The sequence below is a fragment of the Oncorhynchus mykiss genome, chromosome 8 (assembly GCF_013265735.2).
Source record: "Oncorhynchus mykiss isolate Arlee chromosome 8, USDA_OmykA_1.1, whole genome shotgun sequence".
NCBI classification, from domain to species: domain Eukaryota; kingdom Metazoa; phylum Chordata; class Actinopteri; order Salmoniformes; family Salmonidae; genus Oncorhynchus; species Oncorhynchus mykiss.
The window spans coordinates 58,192,327-58,215,914 of NC_048572.1; the positions used below are offsets into that span (position 1 = coordinate 58,192,327).

The window sequence follows — 23,588 nt, forward strand, 5'->3', positions numbered from 1 at the left end:
TAGTATTGCCAGTGTAACAGTATAGCTTCCGTCCCCCTCCTCGCCCCTACCTGGGCTCGAACCAGGAACACATCGACAACAGCCTCACTCAAAGCTTCGTTACCCATCGTTCCACAAAAGCCGCGTAACAGGCAGGCTATTCGTGGACTGCAATGGTTAGAGCATTGGACTAGTTAACTGTGCGGTTGCAAGATTGGAACCCCTGAGCTGACAAGGTAATAATCTGTCGTTCTGCCCCTGAACAAGGCAGTAACCCACCGTTCCTAGGCTGTCATTGTAAATAAGAATTTGTTCTTAACTGACTTGCCTAGTTAAATAAAAGGTATAAAAAATATATTTAAAAACATTTACATTTTTAAAATAATCGGAAATCAGCGCCCAAAAATACCGATTTCCGATTGCTATGAAAACTTGAAATCGGCCCTAATTAATCGGCCATTCCAATTAATCGGTCAACCTCTAGTCTGTGTCTGTGTGTCTTTGTCAGAGTGTGTGCCTGGCTTTGTCAGTGTGTGTGTTTGTGTGTGTCTGTAAGAGGGAGAGAGTGAGCGAGAAGAGAGGGAGAGAGTGAGCGAGAAGAGAGGGAGAGTCTCCCTGGAGTTCTCACTGTATTGTCCAGTCTGATTATTCTCAAGTTGTGGAGATCGGTTAGTGTTTTTCTTAACTGCCCCCCAGGGGATGAATAGAGTTTGTCTTGTATTATACTGTACTGCACTATATAATGTGCTTATGAGTTATGTTGTTGTAGTACATTTTTGTCAGTGTAGCACAGACAGGCAGTGAAGGTCTGCAGGCTCATTCCCATCTCAGTAAGCTCATTCTACTTAAGAAAAAGGAAACAAGGAAAGAAAACACACACACACTCACACACTCACACTGCGTTGGGTCAGGGAAATTGCCAGGCCACTCAGTCCATCCAGTGTTTACCAGCGGATTAGACGCTCCGTTTTCATAATAGCATTTTCCTGGGAACGCCACGGCTATAATCTGTGTCTAAAAACACATACTTCACCCACCGCAGACGCACCCGAGGGTGCAGAAGTACCTACCTCATCTAATGGGAAGTAGCAACATGGGGCTTAGATGGCTAAGTGTCCTTTTATTGGTGTTTCTGGACCCAAGCGGATATTGGGTTGTTGGGTTGTAATGAGGTTTTAATGAAGAAATATGTTTTGTATGTGCATGTGTGTGTGTTCGTGTGTGGTGTGTGTGGATGTGTGTTGTGTGTGTACGTACTTGGTGTGTGTGTGTTTTGTATGTGCTGTGTGTATGTGTGTGCCTGTGTGTGTGTTTTGTATGTGGAGTGTGGTGCGTGTGAATGTGTGTGTGTGTGTGTGTGTGTGTGTGTGTGTGTGTGTGTGTATGGGATGAGTGTGGTGTGGATGGATGGGGGGTGTGTGTGTTGATGGGGTGTGTGTGTGGATGGGGTGTGTGTGTGTGTGGGTGGTGTGTGGGTGGGTGGTGTGTGGATGGTGTGTGTGTGGTGTGTGTGTGTGTGTGTGTGTGTGTGTGAGAATACGGTGTGTGTGTGTGTTATAAGCACACACGGTCTCCCTTTTCTGAGTCTGACTTACTGAGTACAGCATTTCTACTCTCTAATGAAAAGTGTCCTTTCTGTAAAGAGAAAGTCAGTGCTGCTGTAAAGGAACTCCAGAGGACTTTTAGGTAATAAAGACATCTGTCTTGGCTTGGTTGGTGTAGTTAAGGACTACTGCTGTTACAGTGATACAGTGGTGTAGAGCTGCTGGGAAGGAAAGTTACAAGTCACTTCGATGGCTGTACTGTTAATGAGACTCCCTGGGCCGAGAAAGTTAAAGGAAGCGCTGTTCTTTTTCGCCCCCTTTTTTTTCAATTTCGCCTAAAATAACATACCCAATGTAACGGCAGATTTCCTCCTCTTCGTCTGAAGAGGAGGTGTAGCAGGGATCGGACCAAAACGCAGCGTGGTAAGTCTCCATATTGTTTATCATAAAACATAAACTGAACACTAAGAAATACAAAACAATAAATGTGAACATGAATGAAAACCAAACCGAAACAGTCTCCCGTGTGGTGACAAACACAGAAACAAACACCCACAAACCAAAAGTGAAACCCAGGCTACCTAAGTATGATTCTCAATCAGAGACGACACCTGCCTCTGATTGAGAACCTGATTGAGAACCATACTAGGCCGAAACAGAAACCTAAACATAGAAACACAAAACATAGACTGCCCACCCCAACTTACGCCCTGCCCATACTAAATAAAGACGAAACAAAGGAAAATAAAGGTCAGAACGTGACACCCAAATCTAACTGCCTGTAGCTCAAGCCCTGAAGCAAGGATATGCATATTATTGATACCATTTGAAAGGAAACACTTTGAAGTTTTTGGAAATGAATGTAGGAGAATATAACACATTAGATCTGGTAAAAAACAACCGTTTGTTTGTATTTTTTTTGTACCATCATTTTTGAAATGCAAGAGAAAGGCCATAATGTATTATTCCAGCCCAGGTGCAATTAGATTTTGGGCACTAGATGGCAGCAGTGTATGTGCAAAGTTTTAGACTGAACTAATGAACCGTTGCATTTCTGTTCAAAATGCTGTATCAAGACTGCCCAAATGTGCCTATTTGGTTTATTAATAACTTTTCAAGTTCATAACTGTGCACTCTCCTCAAACAATAGCATGGTATTCTTTCACTGTAATAGCTACTGTAAATTGGACAGTGCAGTTAGATTAAAAAGAAAATCTTTCTACCAATATCAGATATGTCTATGTCCTGGGGAATTTTCTTGTTTCTTACAACCTTCTGCTAATCGCATTAACCTACGTTAGCTCAACTGTCTCGCGCGGGACCCACAGATCCTGTAGAGGTTTTAAAATCTGTTCTCTCTAACTCTCGTTTCTGTCTTTCTTCCCGTTTCTCCCACATATTCTCTCGGACTTTTTACCTTTCTGATTCTCTGTTCTACTCTCTCTTTCTCTCCCCCCTATTGCTCTCTCTCTCGTGGGCGTGGCGTGCTGTAAGCCAGTGCCCTTTCTCCCCTCTCCTCCCGACTCTCTGTCCCCATCTCCCTCTGTCAGTCTTTGATCTCCAGTCCTTCTCTCAGCACCACTGCTTCACCACTGTACAAAAAAAGGTTTCTCTCCAATTTAGAAGCTGCAGGTGGGAACAGACCTGTGCTGTATGGCTGGCCTTGTTATATGAGCACTGCTATATTATTCACACAGCAGGAGTGTTAAACTCAGGTGGAGCTATTGTATGCCAGCGCATTTTGTACCCTCATTATTTCTGGGCTGTTGGGGAAAAATGCATGTAACACTGTAGTTATGATGTCAAAACTGGAAAATGAGATGTTTAACGCAAAAGGTCACACTATGCCAATTTGCCTTTCTTACAATTGACCTCCTCTTGCATGGCTGTAAAGTTCAAACACTTAGGGGAACTGTTACAGGGAGATACATTGTGGACCTACACATTGAAGAAGGCTGTAAAGCCGAAACGTCTGTGTCCTCGATCCCCGATGCAGTGAGAAAATAAATCAAATGAAGTAAGCTTTATGCAAAAAACTTTTTTAGTGCGGACCCATTACACCTTTTGTTCGTTCCACGGGTTGTACGCACCCAGCCTCTGGGAGAACGCCACTGTCCCCTTTTCATTAGATACAACGTGAACCAACACAAATTCTCCTCAACTCCTGTGTTAGTCTTTTGTATAGTATCTTGACAAAGTGAATGAATGCGTTTTAAAAAAAATGAATGGAAGTTAATTGAATGAATGAATGTTCGTAAATACCCAGAATACTTGCTGTGTTGCTGTGGATGATGGGGTTGATGGTCACTGTGTCTCCAGGACCTGTAATTGGTCTGAGCGTGTGCTGACATGCAGGTGTCTGTTTCTCAGTTGACACACTGCTCTTTGTACAGTTTCATCAACAAATGTTCAGCTTTCCTCACTTCAAATGAACATGGAAATGATCCCAGTGCATTAAAAGGTCCAATGCAGACGTTTTTATCTCAATATCAAGTCATTTCTGGGTAACAATTAAGTACCTTACTGTGATTCTTTTCAATTTAAATGGTCAAAAATAGCTTCTTATCAAAAAGCAATTTCTAAAGCAAGAATTTTGCTAGGACTATCTGGGCGTGGTCTGAGTGGGGAGGGGAAAACTGAAAACCAGCTGTTATTAGTAGAGAGGTTTGGAACTCTTCCTTATTGGTCTATTAACGAATTTACCACCTGGTGATGTCACCAGGCAGACCAAAACTCCATCCCACCAAAACAGGCTGAAATTTCAAGCAGTCTTTTCAAACAGCTTTTTACACTGAAAGAGGATTGTCCTAATTTTCACAATTCCACAGTATTATTCCAACCTCATAGTGTGGAACTGTAAAGCACAGGAAAATCGTGTTCTTGACTGCACTGGGCCTTTAAGTCATTTCATGTAGCCCATAGTGGCATTGATTGATGAACATTGTATAGAAAGTCTGGCTAGTTATCAACAAAGCATCAGTGAAATCAGAGTTATGCCATCCAGTCTGGACATGTAGAAAGAGGCTGCTGTTTGAAGACATGTTCATTACTGTACTGTAGACACAAAGAGAAACACACACACACACACGCACACGCATACTTATGCCTGTGGGCATATTTTTGTGTTCATTGAAATCAAGTGCAACAATATAACCTAAGTAACCTATACAAAAGAGATCGACCACTGCAATCTCTCAGTGGTCACGAGACTGTATGAACTTCCTGGTTGACTTTCGAATCACCATCCCATCCTGCTCACCCATAGACTCCCAAAGATAAAATCCCCCTAAAGATCAACTGTTGCATGATCTGACATGCTCTTTCTGGCATGGCTTGTCGTGTCTGACAGATAAGAAGTGAATTAAACGCGCTATTCTGTCCATTCAGTGTCATTCTCTGATGCCAGTGTGGCATGATCTCAGGGAGTGACTGGCAAGCCACGGTTGGAGAGTTTGACACACAAAGGAGGGCTTTGTGGCTGGCTGTGATGCAGGGGAAAGAGTGCAATGATGTCAGAGGAATACACGCCCCGTTGTGTGTAGCTACACGCTACGGGCGATTCTCACGCCCACTCAAGACACACTTTCATTCTGCATCTCAGAGTGGTTGGGATGAAGATGATGATAATGAGGATGATGGTGGTGATTTCATTATGACAAGGATTAACAAGATAGAGTTTAGAATACTAATGATGATGATATCAGTTTGACATGGATTAGGAAGAGTACTTTTCCCACCCTGCACTGTGAATGTTTACACGGTGTGTTCAATAAAGACATGAAATACGTAGAATTGTTTGTGTGTTATTAGTTTAAAGAGACTGTGTTTGTCTTTTGTTGTGACCTAGATGAAGTTCAGATCAAATTTAATGACCAATTTATGCGGAAAACCGGGTATTTCCAAAGGGCAAGAAAAAGTATGCTTGGAACATCGAATCACAATAAAATCTTAGTATCGAATCACAATGCATGTCGTATCGACACCTAAGTGAAGTAGAGGCTCCTCAGAGGAGGAAGGGGAGGACCATCCTCCTCAGTGAATTCCATAAGAATAAAAAAGTGAAACATTACAAAAGTTATCCTTTTCAGATAAAACTATGCTATATTCACGTCACCAAAGCATTTATTAAAACACACTGTTTTGCAATGAAGGTCTACAATAGCCTCAACAGCACTCCGTAGGGTAGCACCATGGTGTAGCCGGAAGACAGCTAGCTTCCATCCTCCTCTGGATACATTGACTTCAATACAAAACCTAGGAGGCTCCTGGTTCTCACCCTCTTCAATAGACTTACACAGTATTATGACAACTTCTGGAGGACGTCCTCCAACCTATCAGAAATCTTGCAGCGTGAACTGACATGCTGTTCACCAGAGAATGAATCTAGTACTAGCTAGCACTGCAGTGCATATATGGTGAGTAGTTGACTCAAACAAAGAGAAAGACAATAGCTTAACATTTCTGAACAAATTAATATCTTCAAAAAGGAGGAGAGAGTTAGAGAGCTAGCTATATTTTGTTGTATTTTTTAGCTTTCACTTTCACTTAGCTAGCAAATGCAGCTACATAGTTAGGCCTACTCAAACACCCGGCTCAAATAGAGAGGGATGCTATGTTAGCTACCTGGCTATGGCTATCCAACACTGGAACTCTTCCAAGTCAAGGTAAGCTTTTGGTTTTATTAATTTATTGCCACTCGGGGCCCGACAGTGTAACTGCTTGCTGTACACTGTACTGCATGATTGTAGCGGGTTTACTATCGCGTTAGTCCTAGTAACTATGTTGACTATGACGTTAGCTAATATGGTGACAACGATGTAGGCTGTGTGTGCTGTTAGCAGTTATGGTATGAAGGTTTGGCTTGGAAAGCTTTTTCCCCTGGTCACAGACAGCTGTTGTGTTGTGTACTGAAGTCCAAAAGTGAAGGGAAATGGTGAGAGGAGCAGAGCGCGTAGATGTCAGAAGGAATTATACAACGAGCAAAGTGATCATGCTGTTGTATATGGCTTCTTGAAAGTGAACTGTGTTTGCGGGTGATCAGGGCTGTATTCATTCGGTCAATTCTGTTGAAAAAGGTTTCTTAAACGGAAGGAAACGATACGAAATGGGGATAAACAAACCTGAATTTGTCCAATAGAAACTCTCGTCTGCAAATGTTTGGACTAATGATTACACCATAGATCAGCTAGATGAAGGCAAGAGTGTCCAAGGCGGTATTGAATGTGTCAACGTCTGTCATGATGGGTATAGGACAAATTTGAGAATCATGTAGTAGCCTAAACCAATGTTACATTGACCAGGGTGAATGGAATATGAATGACCGTCATCCAATATGCTGTAATAGAAATAAGGCCGTGCTCATAGAGAAATATATAACACTCCCTCATCTTAAACTGCACCGACCGTCACTGGTATCGTGGTTACATCGTATCACGAGGTTCCTGGTAATTCCCAGCCCTACTGTCTATTCTACTTCTCCTCTTTCTCTCCCTTACACTCTCTCACACTATTTTTGTCTCTCTCTCTCTCTCTGTCGCTCACTCACTCTCTTTAGGTAAGGATAACCATCTACCCTTTCAGCATAGGCCAGCTCTCTTTCTTTCATACTTTCTCCTTTCCCTCTTTCTCGCTCCGCTACCGCTCTCTCTCCTCTCTCCATCTCTTCCTCTCAGTAGAGAAAGTACAGAGGTAGATAACCATCTACCCTTTCAGCAGAAGCCATCTCTCAGTAATGAGTGTTTGGAGCATGGTAGTGATAGTGGAGAATACCACCTTTGTCCTCTCCACTGTGGTGCGTTCTAACAGCTCAGGAAAGGGGAGGTTATTTTCTGATTAATATTTGGGCAGCAGCGAGATAAGTTTGTCTAATTTTAATGTGTTGGTTGGATGAGACGGCGTGCTGTATTAACAAGGCTGATTGGTCTATAGATGAGCCTCTCATGTAATCATTTTACAGGTCATTTTCAGAGGACAGGCTAGCATTGTTAGCATGGTTGCGCAGGTTTTGTCAGGTAGGCAGTAATGAATTAGCCTCATGGCTAACGCCTCATTCACCAGATACCGTTGGAATATCAGTTATGTTTCATGAGCTAAAATAAAATATCTGATTTTTTTTACATATGCACAGAACGCTTATTTCTCTCAACATTTGTGCACACATTTGTTTACATCCATGTTAGCGAGCATTTCTCCTTTGCCAATATAATCCATCCACCTGACAGGTGTGGGATATGAAGAAGCTGATTAAACAGCATGATCATTACACAGGTGCACCTTGTGCTGGGGACAAAGGAAAAAGGCCACTCTAAAATGTGCAGTTTTGTCACAAAACACAATGCCACAGATGTCTCAAGTTGAGGGCGTGTGCAATTAGCATGCTGACTGCAGAAATGTCCACCAGAGATGTTGCCGGAGAATTTAATGTTCAGTCCAGGACCTCCAGGACCTCCACACCTGGCTTCTTCACCTGTGGGATCCTCTGAGACCAGCCACCCAGACAGCGGATTAAACTAAGGAGTATTTCTGTCTGTAATAAAGCCCTTTTGTGGGGAACATTTTTGGGTGGGCCCAGTGGGTGGACCGCTCCCAGTGGGTGAGCCTATGCCCTCCCAGGCCCACCCATGGCGGCGCCCCTGTCCAGTCATGTGAAATCCATAGATTAGGGCCTAATTTATTTATTTCAATTGACCGATTTCTTTTTATGAACTGTAATTCAGTAAAATCGTTGAAATTGTTGCATGTTGCGTTTGTATTTTTGTTCAGTATAGTTACTTCATGCATACATGGCCAGGAGTTTTTCCTAATCACACACGGTCAGGAAGAACTCATGGCCATAGTCAAACAAACATAGCAGTGGCACACAAATGCCTCTGTTAGCTCGCTAGCAAGCGTCTCACATTTTTTACCAGTGAGATCTATTCATATGTATTTCTATAGGGAGCAGGATCTGAGTCAGAAAGACAACCAGACGCTTTGACACTGCAAGCACGTCCTAGCATTTACTCTGCCGGGGGAAGGCAGCCACCTGGCTGTCAAAGTGCTAGATCAGACAGCTTGACAGGTACAATGAGTAAGGGGGAGGGAGAAAGAGAACGAGGGGGTTAAGAGAATGCAAAGCAAAAGAAACCCACAACAAAGGTACAGACCGAGATAATTCTATGTTTGGGAAAGATGGACATGAAACAAGCTGGAATAAAGGGACATACTGTATAGGGATACAGAAAGAGAAAGAGAGGAAGGTTTGGAGACACAAATGCAAAAGAACGAGAAACAAAGTTTGCAGAAAGAGTGTGTCACAAGGGAATGAAAGGAATTGTGAACAGAGGAGAACAAGGGAAATGAACGAGAAAGCGAGGGAAGAGCGGGCGGGAAAGAGTTGTGTTGTCATCCAGGTTCAGAATGAGTGCAGATTTGACAGAAGCGTTTAGTTTTTTTTCATCCTATGTTTTCATCCTTCCTCCGAAGAAAGCTCGGAGAAAAGCTTCTTTCAGTACGCCGTTGAAAGGGCGGATTAGCGAGAGACTAGGCCAAAGAAGAATGCAAACATTCTTCTGCACACCTTGTGCATTTACCTTGTCATGGTGTCTCAATAAAGTTGGATTCGTGTGGGCCGCAGGCCAATCTTTTGAACTCTACAGACTCGACAGAGATTTTCTATGGTTTGTTTTGAACACGGCTTTCTTTAGCCTCAGCTTTTCCCTATCTCCAAGTTGATGGAGAGGTCTTTGGCCCATGATCCTCGTGTGTGTGTGTGTGTGTGTGTGTGTGTGTGTATGAGTCCCCCTGAATCTGAACTAAATGTGGCTCTCTGAGGTTCTTCCCCTTTGATCCTGTGGTTCTGTGGATGATGTGGCCCCTGTGGGCATCCTGAAGAATGATAGGCTGCGGTTACAGCTGATAAATGTGTGACGAATGCTAGGATTGCGCTGCGCAGGACATTATTGTCACATCGTACATAAATTGCAACTTTCGCTGCCAGCGGGATGGAAACGCATGGCATGTTGCGCCGTTACGATCATTCAAGTGTGTGTGAGGGTTGGGAATTGCCAGGGGCCTCACGATACAATATTATCACGATACTTAGGTGACAATATGATATGCATTACGATTCTCACCATTCTGTATGTAATGCGTTTTGATATTGCGATTTGATGTTCCAAACATATTGCTCACTATATGTCTGCTGCAGAGGGACCAGAGAGCACGAGAACATGAGTTTTGATCAGTCATGGGGAAAAAAGCGCTGAAAACCTGTTGGCTCACTATTTAGAAAGAAGTTATGCTATATGCTATGAAGGTAAAATACCAGAGTTTTGCCTTAACAAATGGTTGAGTGGTCAGGATTTTCCCTGTGGAATGTGTGCAGGCTTTTTCTTCCAGGCAGGGTCTGGCTCTGACAGGTCGAAAGAAAGTTGAACCAACCCCGTTTGAGCTGGTGCTGCTGGGCTGGCTTGCTGCTGCTTCCAGGGAGGTTGGTTGGAGCTTGTTTTCACTCAAATATAACTCAAGCACCACAAAAACATTTGGGAGGAGGACTTATGGTCACTGAAGAGATTTCTGAGCAAACAACTGCAATGTATGTGCAGACTTGAGCTATGTAGGCCTAAACCTCATACTAAAAATAAGGAGGACAAACATACCAAAACAACAGTGAGCGATTCACATTGGTGCTCCTATATCAGAGAAAGGAATTGCAATGTTGAGAGCAATATCAATGGACTTTCCCATATGATGATGTCACTCTATGCCTTACACGATCACACTAAACCAGGGGTCTCCAACCCTGTTCCCTCCAACCCCAGTTGGAACTAACCTGGTTCAGCTCATCAACCAGCTAATTATTACAATCAGGTGCGCTAGATTAGGGTTGGAGTGAAAACCTACAGGATGGTAGCTCTCCAGGAACAAGGTTGGAGAGCCCTGCACCAAATGATCTAAACAACAGAGACCCAACCCTATCCCATCCCTCTACTGCTACCAAAGGTCAAATGACTAATCTTCCCAGTTTTGCCTGGTATTTGCTCTGTGACCGTGGGGGAAGCTGGGAGTTGCGGTCTCTGAAACATGATTTTGAATTACTGGTCAAGCTCCACGCTGCTCTGCAATGAACATGAAATGTTGTGGCTTACATTAGCTTGTGGCCTACATTGAACAATGGGCAGTGGTGGTGGCCTAGTATTCGGAAGTAGCTGCTGTACTGTGATGTTGTGTGCTGTTTTGGGGTTTGTGTCATTGTGGTTTGGATGGAAAACATGGTGGTTTACATTCTAAATGATCACTCTCTTTCTCTGTCTTTCTTTCTCTCTCTGTTTACCTCTCACTCTTTCTCCCTTTTATTCTGTATCTTTATATCTCTCATCTCTCTGTCCCCCTCTCTCCCTACCTCTTTTTTTAAAAACGTTGTCTCTCCCTCTCTCTGCCTGTCTCTGTCTCAATCAGTGTGACTAAGAGAAGCCTGGAGGACTAGCCTGTCCTGACCCGTTTAGAAATGAGACCCCCCAGCCTGCTCCTCATATGCAACACACTCACAACATTCGAACGACATTATTTTCAGTGTGAAACATGATTTCCCATGTCAGTGAGTCTCTCTCAACCGGAGGACGCTGCATGTTAGGATTCATCCTCTAGGACTGCTATGTCGAGGAAGCCACAGTACAACTGTACACAGGCGCATTGAAGACCGTCAAAGCGGTCTACGTTGGTAGTACCAAGACCATTAGAGCCACTCATTTATTCATGCTTTGTTGTTTTCCCTGTTTAGGAATTGATTTCGGTGTGTTGTTGTATTCTGAACAGAGCTGCAAGAGTACCCAACACTGACATCCCTGCTACCAGACTACCCAACACTGACGTCCCTGCTACCAGACTACCCAACACTGACAGCACTGCTACTTACAATATATTGACCCAACTTAAACCAAATACTGCCGCAAAGCATGAATTTCCATTTCCAGGTCTCCTTTGGGAAAGAGGCCTGATTGACAATGGGGCTTCCTGGTGAGGTTAAATAAAAGTTCAATATATATCCGTTATATACACGGAACAAAAATATAAATGCAACATGCAAAGTGTTGGCCCCATGTTTCACGAGCTGAAATAAGATTCCAGAAAATGTCCATACAGACAAAAAGCTTATTTCTCTCAACTTTTTGTCTGAGACCAACCACCCGGACAGCTGATGAAACTGAGGAGTATTCTGTCTGGTTCACCAGCGGATGGGCCTATGCCCTCCCAGGCCCACCCGTGGCTGCACCCCAGCCCAGTCATGTGAAATCCAGGGCCTAATAAATGTATTTCAATTGATTGATTTCCTCATATAAACTGTGGACACTCCTTCAAATGAGTGGATTCGCTATTTCAGCCACACCCGTTGCTGACAGGTGTGTAAAATCAAGCACACAGCCATGCAATCTCCATAGACAAACATTCACAGTAGAATGGCCTTACAGAAGAGCTCAGTGACTTTCAATGTGGCACTGTCATACGATGACATCTTTCCAACAAGTCACTTTATAAGATTTCTGCCCTGCTAGAGCTGCCCCAGTCAACTGTAAGTGCTTTTATTGTGAAGTGGAAACATCTAGGAGCAACAACAACTCAGCCGCGAAGTGGTAGGACAACAAGCTCACAGAATGGGACCGCCGAGTGCTGAAGCAAGTAAAAATTGTCTGTCCTCGGTTGCAACACTCACTACCTAGTTCCAAACAGCCTCTGGAAGCAACTTCAGCACAATAACTGTTCGTTGGGAGCTTCATGAAATTGGTTTCCATGGCAGAGCAGCTGCACACAACCTTAAGATCACCATTCACAATGCCAAGTGTCGGCTGGAGTGGTGTAAAGCTCGCCGCCATTGGACTCTGGAGCAGTGGAAACGTGTTATCTGGAGTGATGAATCACGCTTCACCAGTCCGACGAACGAATCTGGGTTTGGCAGATGCCAGGAGAACGCTACCTGCCCCGGGTTCGGGATAGGACCCTAAGTTCAAGTGAAGGGAAATCTTAACACTACAGCATACAATGACATTCTAGACGATTCTGTACTTCCAACTTTGTGGCAACAGTTTGGGGAAGGCCCTTTCCTGTTTCAGCATTACAAAGCGAGGTCAATACAGAAATGGTTTGTCGAGATCAGTGTGGAAGAACTTGACTGGCCTGCACAGAGCCCTGACCTCAACCCAATCAAACACCATTGGGGAGAATTGGAACGCCGACTGAGAGTGCCCGACCTCAATAATACTTGTGGCTGAATGGAAGCAAGTCCCTGCAGCAATGTTCCAACATCTAGTGGAAAGCCTTCCCAGATGAGTGGAGGCTGTTATAGCAGCGAAGGGGGGGACCAAATCAGGTCAACCTACCAAACTTCCCTGCTAAAACATACCGTAGGTCTGTCTGATCCCTTTTCTTCTTGTCACAGCCTAAATGCCAATCACAAACAAGGGAATTAATGCAAACGTGGATGAAATCGATTTTCGCACATGCTGTCAAGAGGCTACTTTCTGGAATAGGGACAGGAGTAACAGCAACCTCATTTTGTTGACAACATTGTATATAAAACAATGCTACCGCGGTGCTCTTTTTACAGTTGTATAAACTCAGCAGAGAACGTTCTCTCTCCTCATTCAACTCCACTCTAATCTTGTGGGGCGTTTCTTTAAAATGCGCATCCAATGCCCTTAATCCCTTACGTAACTAGACCATTCATATGCTTCAATGAACTGCGTTTCACAATGCTGTGGCAAGAAAGGACAATTATAGCGGGTCTGCTCGTAATGTTACATTTCAGGCGCAGATGCTTCTATTTCAAAACGGTTTGGAGCACAGTTGAAAAGGTAACGCACTCACTATACAATGGATTAATTCGACAAATGAAACCAGTACTTTTCAATGCGTGAGATATAAGAGGTGTGGCGTGTAGGCGTGAGAAGATGGTCAAATACTTGCGTCTCACCGCCAATGCGTGAGAGTTGGCAGCTCTGTGAGTTTGCTGCCAGCCCAAACTATTGCATCGCTTCTCTGACAGACTGTCCCCAGTCATGTGACAGGGGTGTTCAGTATGAAGCGTGTCAACCTGTGAGTCATGCTGTCTAAAGACCAGAGAACCATTCACGCCATATGGCAGGAGGAAAACAGAAATGCGGTCATCACAGGCGGTTGTTGTCTTGCTTTTTAAATGACCTAAGACAGACCGAAACTGTTACGAGTCATACACACACACACACAGATAACACAGACACACACACTTGCCCAGTCATGTCTATGACCCAGAGGTTTATTTATGAAGGGGCTAACTAGTACAGGATGGTGATTTGTCTGTTTTGGTGATGTTGTAGAGACCTAGGAAGCTGTGTTGCCACGTGTCTTCTTGGTTCATCAAAAATACAATACGACAACACACTAGGTGACCTCATTTAGATGTTTTCATGCTGCTGTGCGTTGTGACTGGTTCCTGTTGTGTTTAGACACTAGACATACTGTCAATTTGACCCAGATCAGGGCTGTACGTTTAGACAAAACACCCAAACGCATGTGTGTCAAACACTTTAGAAGCCTAAAGAGCCCATTGACTGTGCACATGCTGTACACACACACATCTGTAACAGTGTTGCCTGCGCGGTGATGTTCACAGTCCCAGCTCATACACCCATTGGTTATTCATCGGGTGACATTACCACTGGGATGTGTGTGTGTCTGTCACATGCCTGTCATAGAAGGCAGCCATGCATGTTTCTGCAGGCTACAGCAACTTAATTACAAAACCTGTTGTAATCCATCATATTCCTGATAATTCTGCCTTGTGTGTGTGTGTGTGTGTGTGTGTGCGCGTGTATGCCTGCGTGCGTGCGTGAGCAAGTGAAGCGTATTGTGTGTGTGTGTGTGTGTGTGTGTGTGTGAGTGAGCAGGTGAAGCGTATTGTGAGTGTGTCTATCAGGGTCTCAAATTGTTGGTGGGTACCTAACAGCAACATTTGAGGAGCCTGTGGGAGTCTCAGCCCCCCAGACTGCAGACAGACATAAGACGAAGGTGAAGCAGCTAGCGAGGTACTGCTCCTTGTCAGCAGTCATGGACAACCTTGCTGTACGGGGAACAAGGTGCTATCTCTTTCCCTAGGTGTCCAGATATCCCTTTCCGGAAATCTTTGAATCATTATTGTATGATTTGTGGATTCAAATAAAGTATGTCAAATGTGTATGTTCCGGTACGTGGTGTGTGTGTGTGGCCTGTGAGAAGGTGGATTGGTTTAGGTTGTACATAGCCCAGAGGTCAGCCAGCCCAGCCAGCCACCAGTAGTCATGTGTTATGACCTGCTGCTATTGCTGCTGGAGGGAGGAAGCTATTTCTGTTGCCAACCTCGAGATCACATTACAATACCAACCTGGTGATCAGACACATGCACCAAGGGGATATTATTGCCTGGGTGGGCTGAAGACGCGTGTGGGTGTGTGTTTGTGTGTGTGTGTGTGAGAGAGAGCGAGAAACAGAGAAAAATAGTCCACCACACTAACCTCTCCACACTATATCCCAGTGATTTCCAAATGCCTATTCCGAACGCACTTATGAGTGACAGACAGTTTCTCTTGGGCCGCGGCTAAGGTCTAGGGACTGAGTTGTGTTTAAAATCATTTTTTATTTATATTACGTAGGTTACAGTTGCATTGGACAGTCTTTAGGTAAATCCCAGGATTATTGGACAGTCTTTAGGTAAATCCCAGGATTATTGGACAGTCTTTAGGTAAATCCCAGGATTATTGGAGAGAACTCTAGGTGGGTCACTGTGCAACAAGGTCAGTGACCACTGCTGTGACTTTCTGTCAACCCTGTGGAGTTTTCGCCTGACTTGTTTTATAATCCTCAGCAGGACACAGTGATTCTACTTCTGCGTTGGTTGCTGTTTGGAGTCCTAGGCTATGTTTCTGTATAACACTTTGTGACATCGGCGGATGTAAAAAGGGCTTTATAAATTTGATTGATTGAGGGTGTCATCATCTCTTCCCTGGTGATGTTGGGTAGTTCCCCTAGCATTGACGTCAATGTGCCCAGCTGTGGATTACACACACACTGGCAAAAATGTTGGGAAAGTTACCGGAATTTTGCATTTAATTATTATAATTTTTTTTTACCTTTATTTAACTAGGCAAGTCAGTTAAGAACAAATTATTATTTTTCAATTATGGCCTAGGAACAGTGGGTTAACTGCCTTGTTCAGGGGCAGAATGACAGATTTTTACCTTGTCAGCTCGGGGATTCAATCTTTCAGTTACTAGTCCAACGCACTAACCACTAACCACAGTTTTGAGAGTATTACCAAATATTTTTATGAGTAAACAAAGATAGGCCACAGCCTGTTGTTTCCAATGGGAACAAATTAGTCATAGTGGGCAGAACAAGCAAGGAGGTGGGCAGAATCAAGCACGAGCTAACGAGATCCTATTGGTGCATTTTTGTATACATTTGCATATTTCTGTTAGGGAACGCCTACTCTGTGAAGTGCGCATTTGCAAAAACTCAATTCACTTTTGCATTCCCTCTAAACTCAATTTAAATAAAAAACTTTAGCAAAGGGTAGTCTAGAAAACTTAGTCCCCTCTGTTCGTAACAAATTATAGTTTTGGGAACAGAAAACTGTATTATCAATGAGAAGATTCTCCCACTGCCGGCCACTGGGCTTCCTCTCACTACCATATTTGGATGTTTCACAGTCCAGTGAAATATATGTCTCATTTTTCTATCTGAGGTATTACTGCTGAACTGATTCAAAACTTAAGTGCTATGGCTTTTCAACCTCTGCCATATCGTGGATTCAGAGCTACCTATCTAATAGGTTTTTTTTGATGGAGGCATCGCTGTCAAACATGTAAATTGTGGTGTACTGCAGGGCAGCTCTCTAGGCCCTCTACTCTTTTCTATTTTTACCAATGACCTGCCACTGGCATTAAACAAAGCATGTGTGTCCATGTATGCTGATGATTCAACCGTATACACATCAGTAACCACAACTAATAAAGTCACTGAAACCCTTAACAAAGAGTTGCAGTCAGTTTTGGAATGGGTGGCCAGTAATAAACTGGTGCTGAACATCTCTAAAACTAAGAGCATTGTATTTGGTACAAATCATTCCTAAAGTTATAGACCTCAGCTGAATCTGGTAATGAATGGTGTGGCTGTTGAACAAGTTGAGGAGACTAAATTACTTGGCGTTACCTTAGATTGTAAACTGTCACTGTCAAACATATAGATTCATTGGTTGCAAAGATGGGAAGAGGTCTAGCCATAATAAAGAGATGCTCTGCTTTTTGACAAAGAAAAAGCAAAAAGCAAGTTCTGCAGGCTCTAGTTTTGTCTAATCTTGATTATTGTCCAGTTGTGTGGTCCAATGCTGCAAGGAAAGACCTAGGCCCAGAACAGAGCACCATGTTTTGATCTTAATCGTAATCAGAGGGCAGATATAAATACTATACGTGCCAGTCTCTCATGGCTAAGAGCTGAAACATAAAAGGTGTTGAAAATCCCAAATTGTTTGCATAGTAAACTTACACACAACTCGGACACACACACTTATCCCACCAGACATGCCACCAGGGGTATTTTCATAGTCCACAAATCCAGAACAAATTCAAGAAAGTGTACAGTATTATATAGTGCCCTTATTGCATGGAACTTCTATCTCATATTGCTCAAATAAACAGCCAACCTGGTTTCAAAAAACAGATAAAGCAACACCTCGCAGCACAACGCCTCTTCCCTATTTGACCTAGATAGTGTGTGTATGTATTGATATGTAGGCTATGTGTGCCTTTTAAAAAATTTATGTAGTTCTGTCCTTGAGCTGTTCTTGTCTAATGATGTTCTGTATTATGTTTCATGTTTTGTGTGGACTCCAGGAAGAGTAGCTGCTGCTTTTGCAACAGCTAATGGGGATCCTAATAAAATACCAAATAACAACTGTCCTTCAACAAAGCCAAAGGATTTTTCGGTAATCAGCGTCTGGGACAGTCCGTTTCCACAGGTCATTTTGTTGGTGTAAATCTCTGAGTAATTTGTCACAACGAGATAGGACACATTGAAGGACAGCTCTGACAAATTGCTCTTCCTGTAATTTGTATATTCCAGCAAAAAGGCAGACTGTTTGTGAAGGCGAAAGACAACCATTTCTAAATGCAGGCTATAGCCACTGTCACTCCTTCAACTTTGTGTAATTTGTTCAATATGGAAGTTCTATATTGACAAGTATTATTCTAATTGTTTTTAGACAGCCTACTTGACTGGCCGTCTTAGACGGTGGTCCTTTCAAACGGGTCATTATTTCATTGTGGATCTCCCTTGGGCACCGCCTCCTTCTCTTTTCTCTCTATCCCTCTCCCTTCCCTTCCTCTCTCTCTTTTTCCCCTGACTCTTGTGTTCACCTCTGTCACAGCAGCCCAGACCGATAATTTAAACAATCCGGCAATGACCCCTTTGGTTCTCTCTTTATTTCTCTCTTTTATTCCCCCCAACATCCTCCCATTCTTTAAAAGCCCTGTCTATCTGTTTCTGGACGGGTTTATTGGAGTGTGCGCAACATTATTTAGCCCCCCCCCCCGATTGTTTTTTAATGGTGGTTTTCCTCCCTGGTGGCCTATGATAAGTTAATGGCCTGAGAATTGTTCCCTGTTTAGTGACTCTTATGTGTGTGTGCTTGTGTGTGTGTGCGTGTGTGTGCAAGGAGGAAGTGGCTCGGGGGGAACAAGGAAACTTAAGTGCTTCATAACATCCCTCCTCTCGCTCACGCCCCCTCTAACACCCTCTCCCGGGGGGCTATGGGGTGAGGTGGGGAGACACAAGGACATGGGAGGCTGCTTTGCTGGGGTGTGTAGGAAGGGTCAGACCAGGTCAAGTTTGTGTGTCTGTGCGCGTGTGTGTGTGTTTGTTGTCGTTACTCTGAACATAAATAACGTGCATGGCTGGCACAACATCTTTGTGCTTATTCCTCCAACATTTGCATTTAAATATTTAAGAAGAAAGGTCACTTTTATAGAGCCATTCCATATACCCATCCCTTATCCTCATTTTCCCCGTGCTTTCCGACAGGATAATTCCACAGCATTCAAAAGAATATAACTTGTCCGCAACCAATACCTCCCAAGCACTATACCTCCCAATGCCCTTTGAAAGCACTATCAATACCTCCCAATACCATCTTAAAAGTCGTGTGACTCTACGACAGTAAAGTATGTGTTCTTCAGTAAGAATACTGTTGTGATTGCTCTAGTGTCCTCTGGGAAGGAAATGGAGTGTGAGTGATGACTGGCGAGGAGGGGACAGAGAGTACCGTTAAGGAACGCTGCTTCTTCAATCTGCTCTACCGTCTGATTGAAAGTGATTTGGCTGGCTTGCCCACGCACAGGCACAGGCACGGACAAATGCACTCACACACACTCATACAAACGTACACACACTCCTACACTCCTACACACCTTTGAGTTCTGCTTCGAGACAAACCGAGTGGAGAAACAATACTATTACGGATGAGCTGTGCAAGGTGGAGGTTTAGGAGGCTGTGTGTGTGTGTGTGTGTGTGTGTGTGTGAGAATGTGTGCCAGCTCACTTAGTTCAGACGTCCTTCAGACAGCAGGCAGCAGGCAATAGACCAGGCAAACACACACCCACGCACCCACAGACCCCCCAACCGCACACAGCTTCACACACATGAGTCAGAGGAATGAGTGTATGAGTCCGCCGTGGTCTTGATGTAATTGCGGTGACATGGTAAGATGAGGGCTGCTCAGTGTCACTCTACCTTCCATACTGAGGCAATCTCCTCGCCAGTACCTCGAGAGGAAAATAACAGCTAATTCATACACTGACATAGGACTGAAGAGACACTCCGGGACTATATACACACACCGTGGCAACAACAACACATTCGCTCACATGAACACACAAGCACACACACACACAGTCTTGTTTATTAACTAACCTTGTTGGGACACACAATTGATTCCCATTCAAAATACTATAACCCTAACCCTAATTCTAATTCTAACCCTAACCCTAATTCTAACCCTGACACTAATTCTAACCTTAACCGTAAACCCCCTAGAAATAGTATTTTGTCACCGGTTGGTCAAATTTGGTTTTGTTTACACTCACGGCGCAGCACACACAGTCATGAATGTAGAAACACACACACACACATATCGATTAATGGTAGGCTACAGCTAAATAAGGGCAAAATTATTGGCCTTAACAGTTGAGGTCCCGCACAGCAGATCAGTATCTTTGATCAGTAAAACTGTTGGGCTATCATTCTGATATTCCCCTCTGTGGGCCAAACATACCCTTCTATAGATGCCAGCCTGGTCACTGGGAATAGACGGCGATTTCAGACGTCTGAAAAGGCCCTGAGAACGTCGATATACTGTATACCTTCCTCAGTGCTCACCACAACAACAAAAAACCATTGCCCAGCACTGGTGATGCTCGGAGCCAGAGCACTCTGTTTAGGCCACCGCGCCACCACAGTTCACAATGCTCTAATGTAGTTGATGATAGTTGATTTTTAAATTATTTCCTTTTACGCCTCTCCCAAACCGTAGCCCCTCGGGAATGAATACCCAAACTTAACCCTTTGAGTTGTTTCAGTTTAAACCCTGTCAACCACGCGGAATTAACCCGGTAACCATGCAGAATGAATGCGCCAAAAATAGACGTTTGTCCGTAATACGTGGAATTTCGAAGGGGAACTATGAGATCTGGTATCAGCAAGATACAGCATTTGCATCCTAAATGGACACTATTAGACACCTGAAATGGACACTATTAGACACCTGAAATGGACACTATTGGACACCTGAAAGAAAATCACTACGACAAGCACTTAGTGTGTGTTTTCTACGTCATATTCACTGTGTAACGTTGTGTAATAGACTATCATTGATCAGTGTGCAGCCAGGTGTTACTCAATCGACAGGCAGTCTCTGCGTGTCGGTCCCGGTGTGAGTGAGTGTGTGTGTGTGTGTGCACGCGCACGTGTGTAGAGCTTTCTGTATACACTATGAGTCACAGAACAAAAGATTTCCAGTCATTTAAGAGTTGTTGGTGAGCCAGACCTCTGTCTACTTTAGCGAGAGAGAGAGCAACATGATGTGAATACAAAATGGTTTTCTTTGTTAGATACAGCCCACACTCTCTGTCTCACCTTGGCAGGACTAGAGCAGTGATCACAGAGAGAGAGAGAGAGAGAGAGAGAGGTTTGTGTGCCAGAGGCTTAATACAGCCTCTTAAGAAAGGGAATGTAATTAAACAGTGAAAGGATGTTGACATGCTCCATCTGACAGTATGCATAGCGTGTGGGTGGATGTGAACACGTTCGGAATGTGATAAAGAATCTAGTCAGTTGAACCTCTTAAATATTGTATCTATTTTTGATTGGCTGATAACTGTTCCCAATCTCCACACTGTGTGAGGCCTATGTGTGAATGTTTGCAGAATGTTTATTGCCTGAGGCCAAATAACAGCAACGTGTATAATACGTCATATACAGTTGAAGTCGGAAGTTTACATACACCTTAGCCAAATACATTTAAACTCAGTTTTTCACAATTCCTGACATTTAATCCAAGTAAAAAGTCCCTATTTTAGGTCAGTTAGGATCACCACTTAATTTCAAGAATGTGAAAAGTCAGAATAATAGTAGAGAGAATGAGTTATTTCAGCTTTTATTTCTTTCATCACATTCCCAGTGGGTCAGAGGTTTACATACACTCAATTAGTATTTGGTAGCATTGCCTTTAAATTGTTTAACTTGGGTCAAATGTTTCGGGTAGCCTTCCACAAGCTTCCCACAATAAGTTGGGTGAATTTTGGCCCATTCCTCCTGACAGAGCTGGTGTAACTGAGTCAGGTTTGTAGGCCTCCTTGCTCGCATACGCTTGTTCAGTTCTGCCCACAAGTTTTCTATAAGATTGAGGTGATGGCTTTGTGATGGCCACTCCAATACCTTGACTTTGTTGTCCTTAAGCCATTTTGCCACAACTTTGGAAGTATGCTTGGGGTCATTTGCGACCAAGCTTTAACTTCCTGACTGATGTCTTGTGATGTTACTTCAACATATCCCCATATTTTTCCTTTCACGTGATGCCATCTATTTTGTGAAGTGCACCAGACCATAATGATGGTCATTATGGCCAAACAGTTCTATTTTTGTTTCATCAGACCAGAGGACATTTCTCCAAGAAGTACAATCTTTGTCCCCATGTGCAGTTGCAAACCGTAGTCTGGCTTTTTAATGGCGGTTTTGGAGCACGGGCTTCTTCCTTGCTGAGCGGCCTTTCAGGTTATGTCGATATAGGACTCGTTTTACTGTGGATATAGATACTTTTGTATCTGCTTCCTCCAGTATCTTCACAAGGTCCTTCACTGTTGTTCTGGGATTGATTTGCACTTTTCACACCAAAGTATGTTCATCTCTAGGAGACAGAACGCATCTCCTTCCTGAGCGGTATGACAGCTGCGTGGTCCCATGGTGTTTATACTTGTGTACTATTGTTTGTACAGATGAACGTGGTACCTTCAGGCATTTGAAAATTGCTCCCAAGGATGAACCAGACTTGTGGAGGTCAACAATTTTCTTTCTTTGGTCTTGGCTGATTTCTTTTGATTTTCCCATGACGTCAAGCAAAGAGGCACTGAGTTTGAAGGTAGGCCTTGAAATACATCCACAGGTACACCTCCAAGTAACTCAAATGATGTCAATTAGCCTATCAGAAGCTTCTAAAGCCAAGACCTAATTTTCTGGAATTTTCCAAGCTGTTAAAAGGCACAGTCAACTTAGTGTATGTAGACTCCTGACCCACTGGAATTGTGATACAGTGAATTATAAGTGAAATAATCTGTCTGTAAACAATTGTTGGAAAAATGACTTGTGTCATGCACAAAGTAGATGTCCTAACCGACTTGCCAAAACTACAGTTTGTTAACAAGAAATTTGTGGAGTTGTTGAAAAATGAGTTGTATTGACTCCAACCTAAGTGTATGTAAACTTCCGACTTCAACTGTACGTCCATACCTTTTTCATGTATTAATTTCAAGGTTGTAGTGGAAGCTTTCCTTGACCGTATATCCCCGTTGACATGAGTTCCTGACCCTATCCCATCCATCCATCCATCTCACTCCGATGCTTCCAGAGATGAAGCATCTCAGAGTAGCACTTCGCCTTTTAGATCACAATGAATAATATTGTAACGACAGGTCAGCACTCTTACTCTGAGACACTTTGGTGTTCGGTATGCTGTTTCTGCTTCATCGCTCGACGAGCCCTCGTCTAGGGCTCGTGAATCGTAAACAAGGGCTCGTCCATAGCGTATGTATCGCAGTGCAACGTGCTGTATGTCCTTAGATATAACGGAAATGTTTTGTGCTGATCTGTGTACGGTACCAGATAATCAATCAGTCAGTCAATGACACTGACAAGACTAAGCAACGACAGTGTGGCCAAACCGTATCTGTCAAACCTGTGATGCTAAGTGACCTATAGTGTTAATCGACTCTCTACTCTCTCTCTCCCTCCACTAGGAGAGCACCTGAGGATCTGTCCCCAGGGCTACACGTGTTGCACCAGTGTCATGGAGGACAGCCTATCCAACCTGAGTCGCACCGAGATGCAGGGCCTGATCAGAGACGCTGGACGAGCCCTGCAAGCCTCCCTCAACGGACAGTACAAGGCCTTCGACGGTGAGTGGGGGAGATTGACGAAGGTGGGTGGGGGCAGGGAGACAGAAGGAGGGAAAGAGACAGATGGAGGGACTGGTCAAGCATCCCTTATTGGCTTTACAAGGCCTTAGACCCTGAGTAGGAGAAAGGGAGGGAAGAACAGACAGAGATTGAGAGGGAGAAGAAACCCTGTGTCTCTTTCCCTCCACATCTCTGCTATCTCAATCAGGCCTGTGTCATCTCTGTTCTCGTTAATTAATTTCTCCATCGGTCTGATTGGCACGGATCACTGTGTGTTAGTTAACCATGATGTCGGAAGGTCTGTGTGTGTGTGTGTGTGTGTGTGTGTGTGTGTGTGTGTGTGTGTGTGTGTGTGTG

General features: G+C 43.8%; 1 protein-coding gene across 2 annotated transcripts in view; it reads left to right on the forward strand.

The window, feature by feature from the left end:
• LOC110530232 (glypican-1) overlaps positions 1–23,588 on the forward strand; it is a 102,737-nt gene that overhangs the window by 26,680 nt on the left and 52,469 nt on the right. The window contains exons 1-2 of one of the 2 annotated variants that reach the window (XM_036985802.1): positions 13,266–13,351; positions 23,073–23,231. In XM_036985802.1, coding sequence (XP_036841697.1) covers positions 23,123–23,231 — 109 coding nt within the window. In that variant the 5' untranslated portion in view covers positions 13,266–13,351; positions 23,073–23,122. Of the gene's footprint in view, positions 1–13,265; positions 13,352–23,072; positions 23,232–23,588 lie in introns of those variants that run through there. The other variant, XM_021613129.2, reaches the window with a different exon arrangement.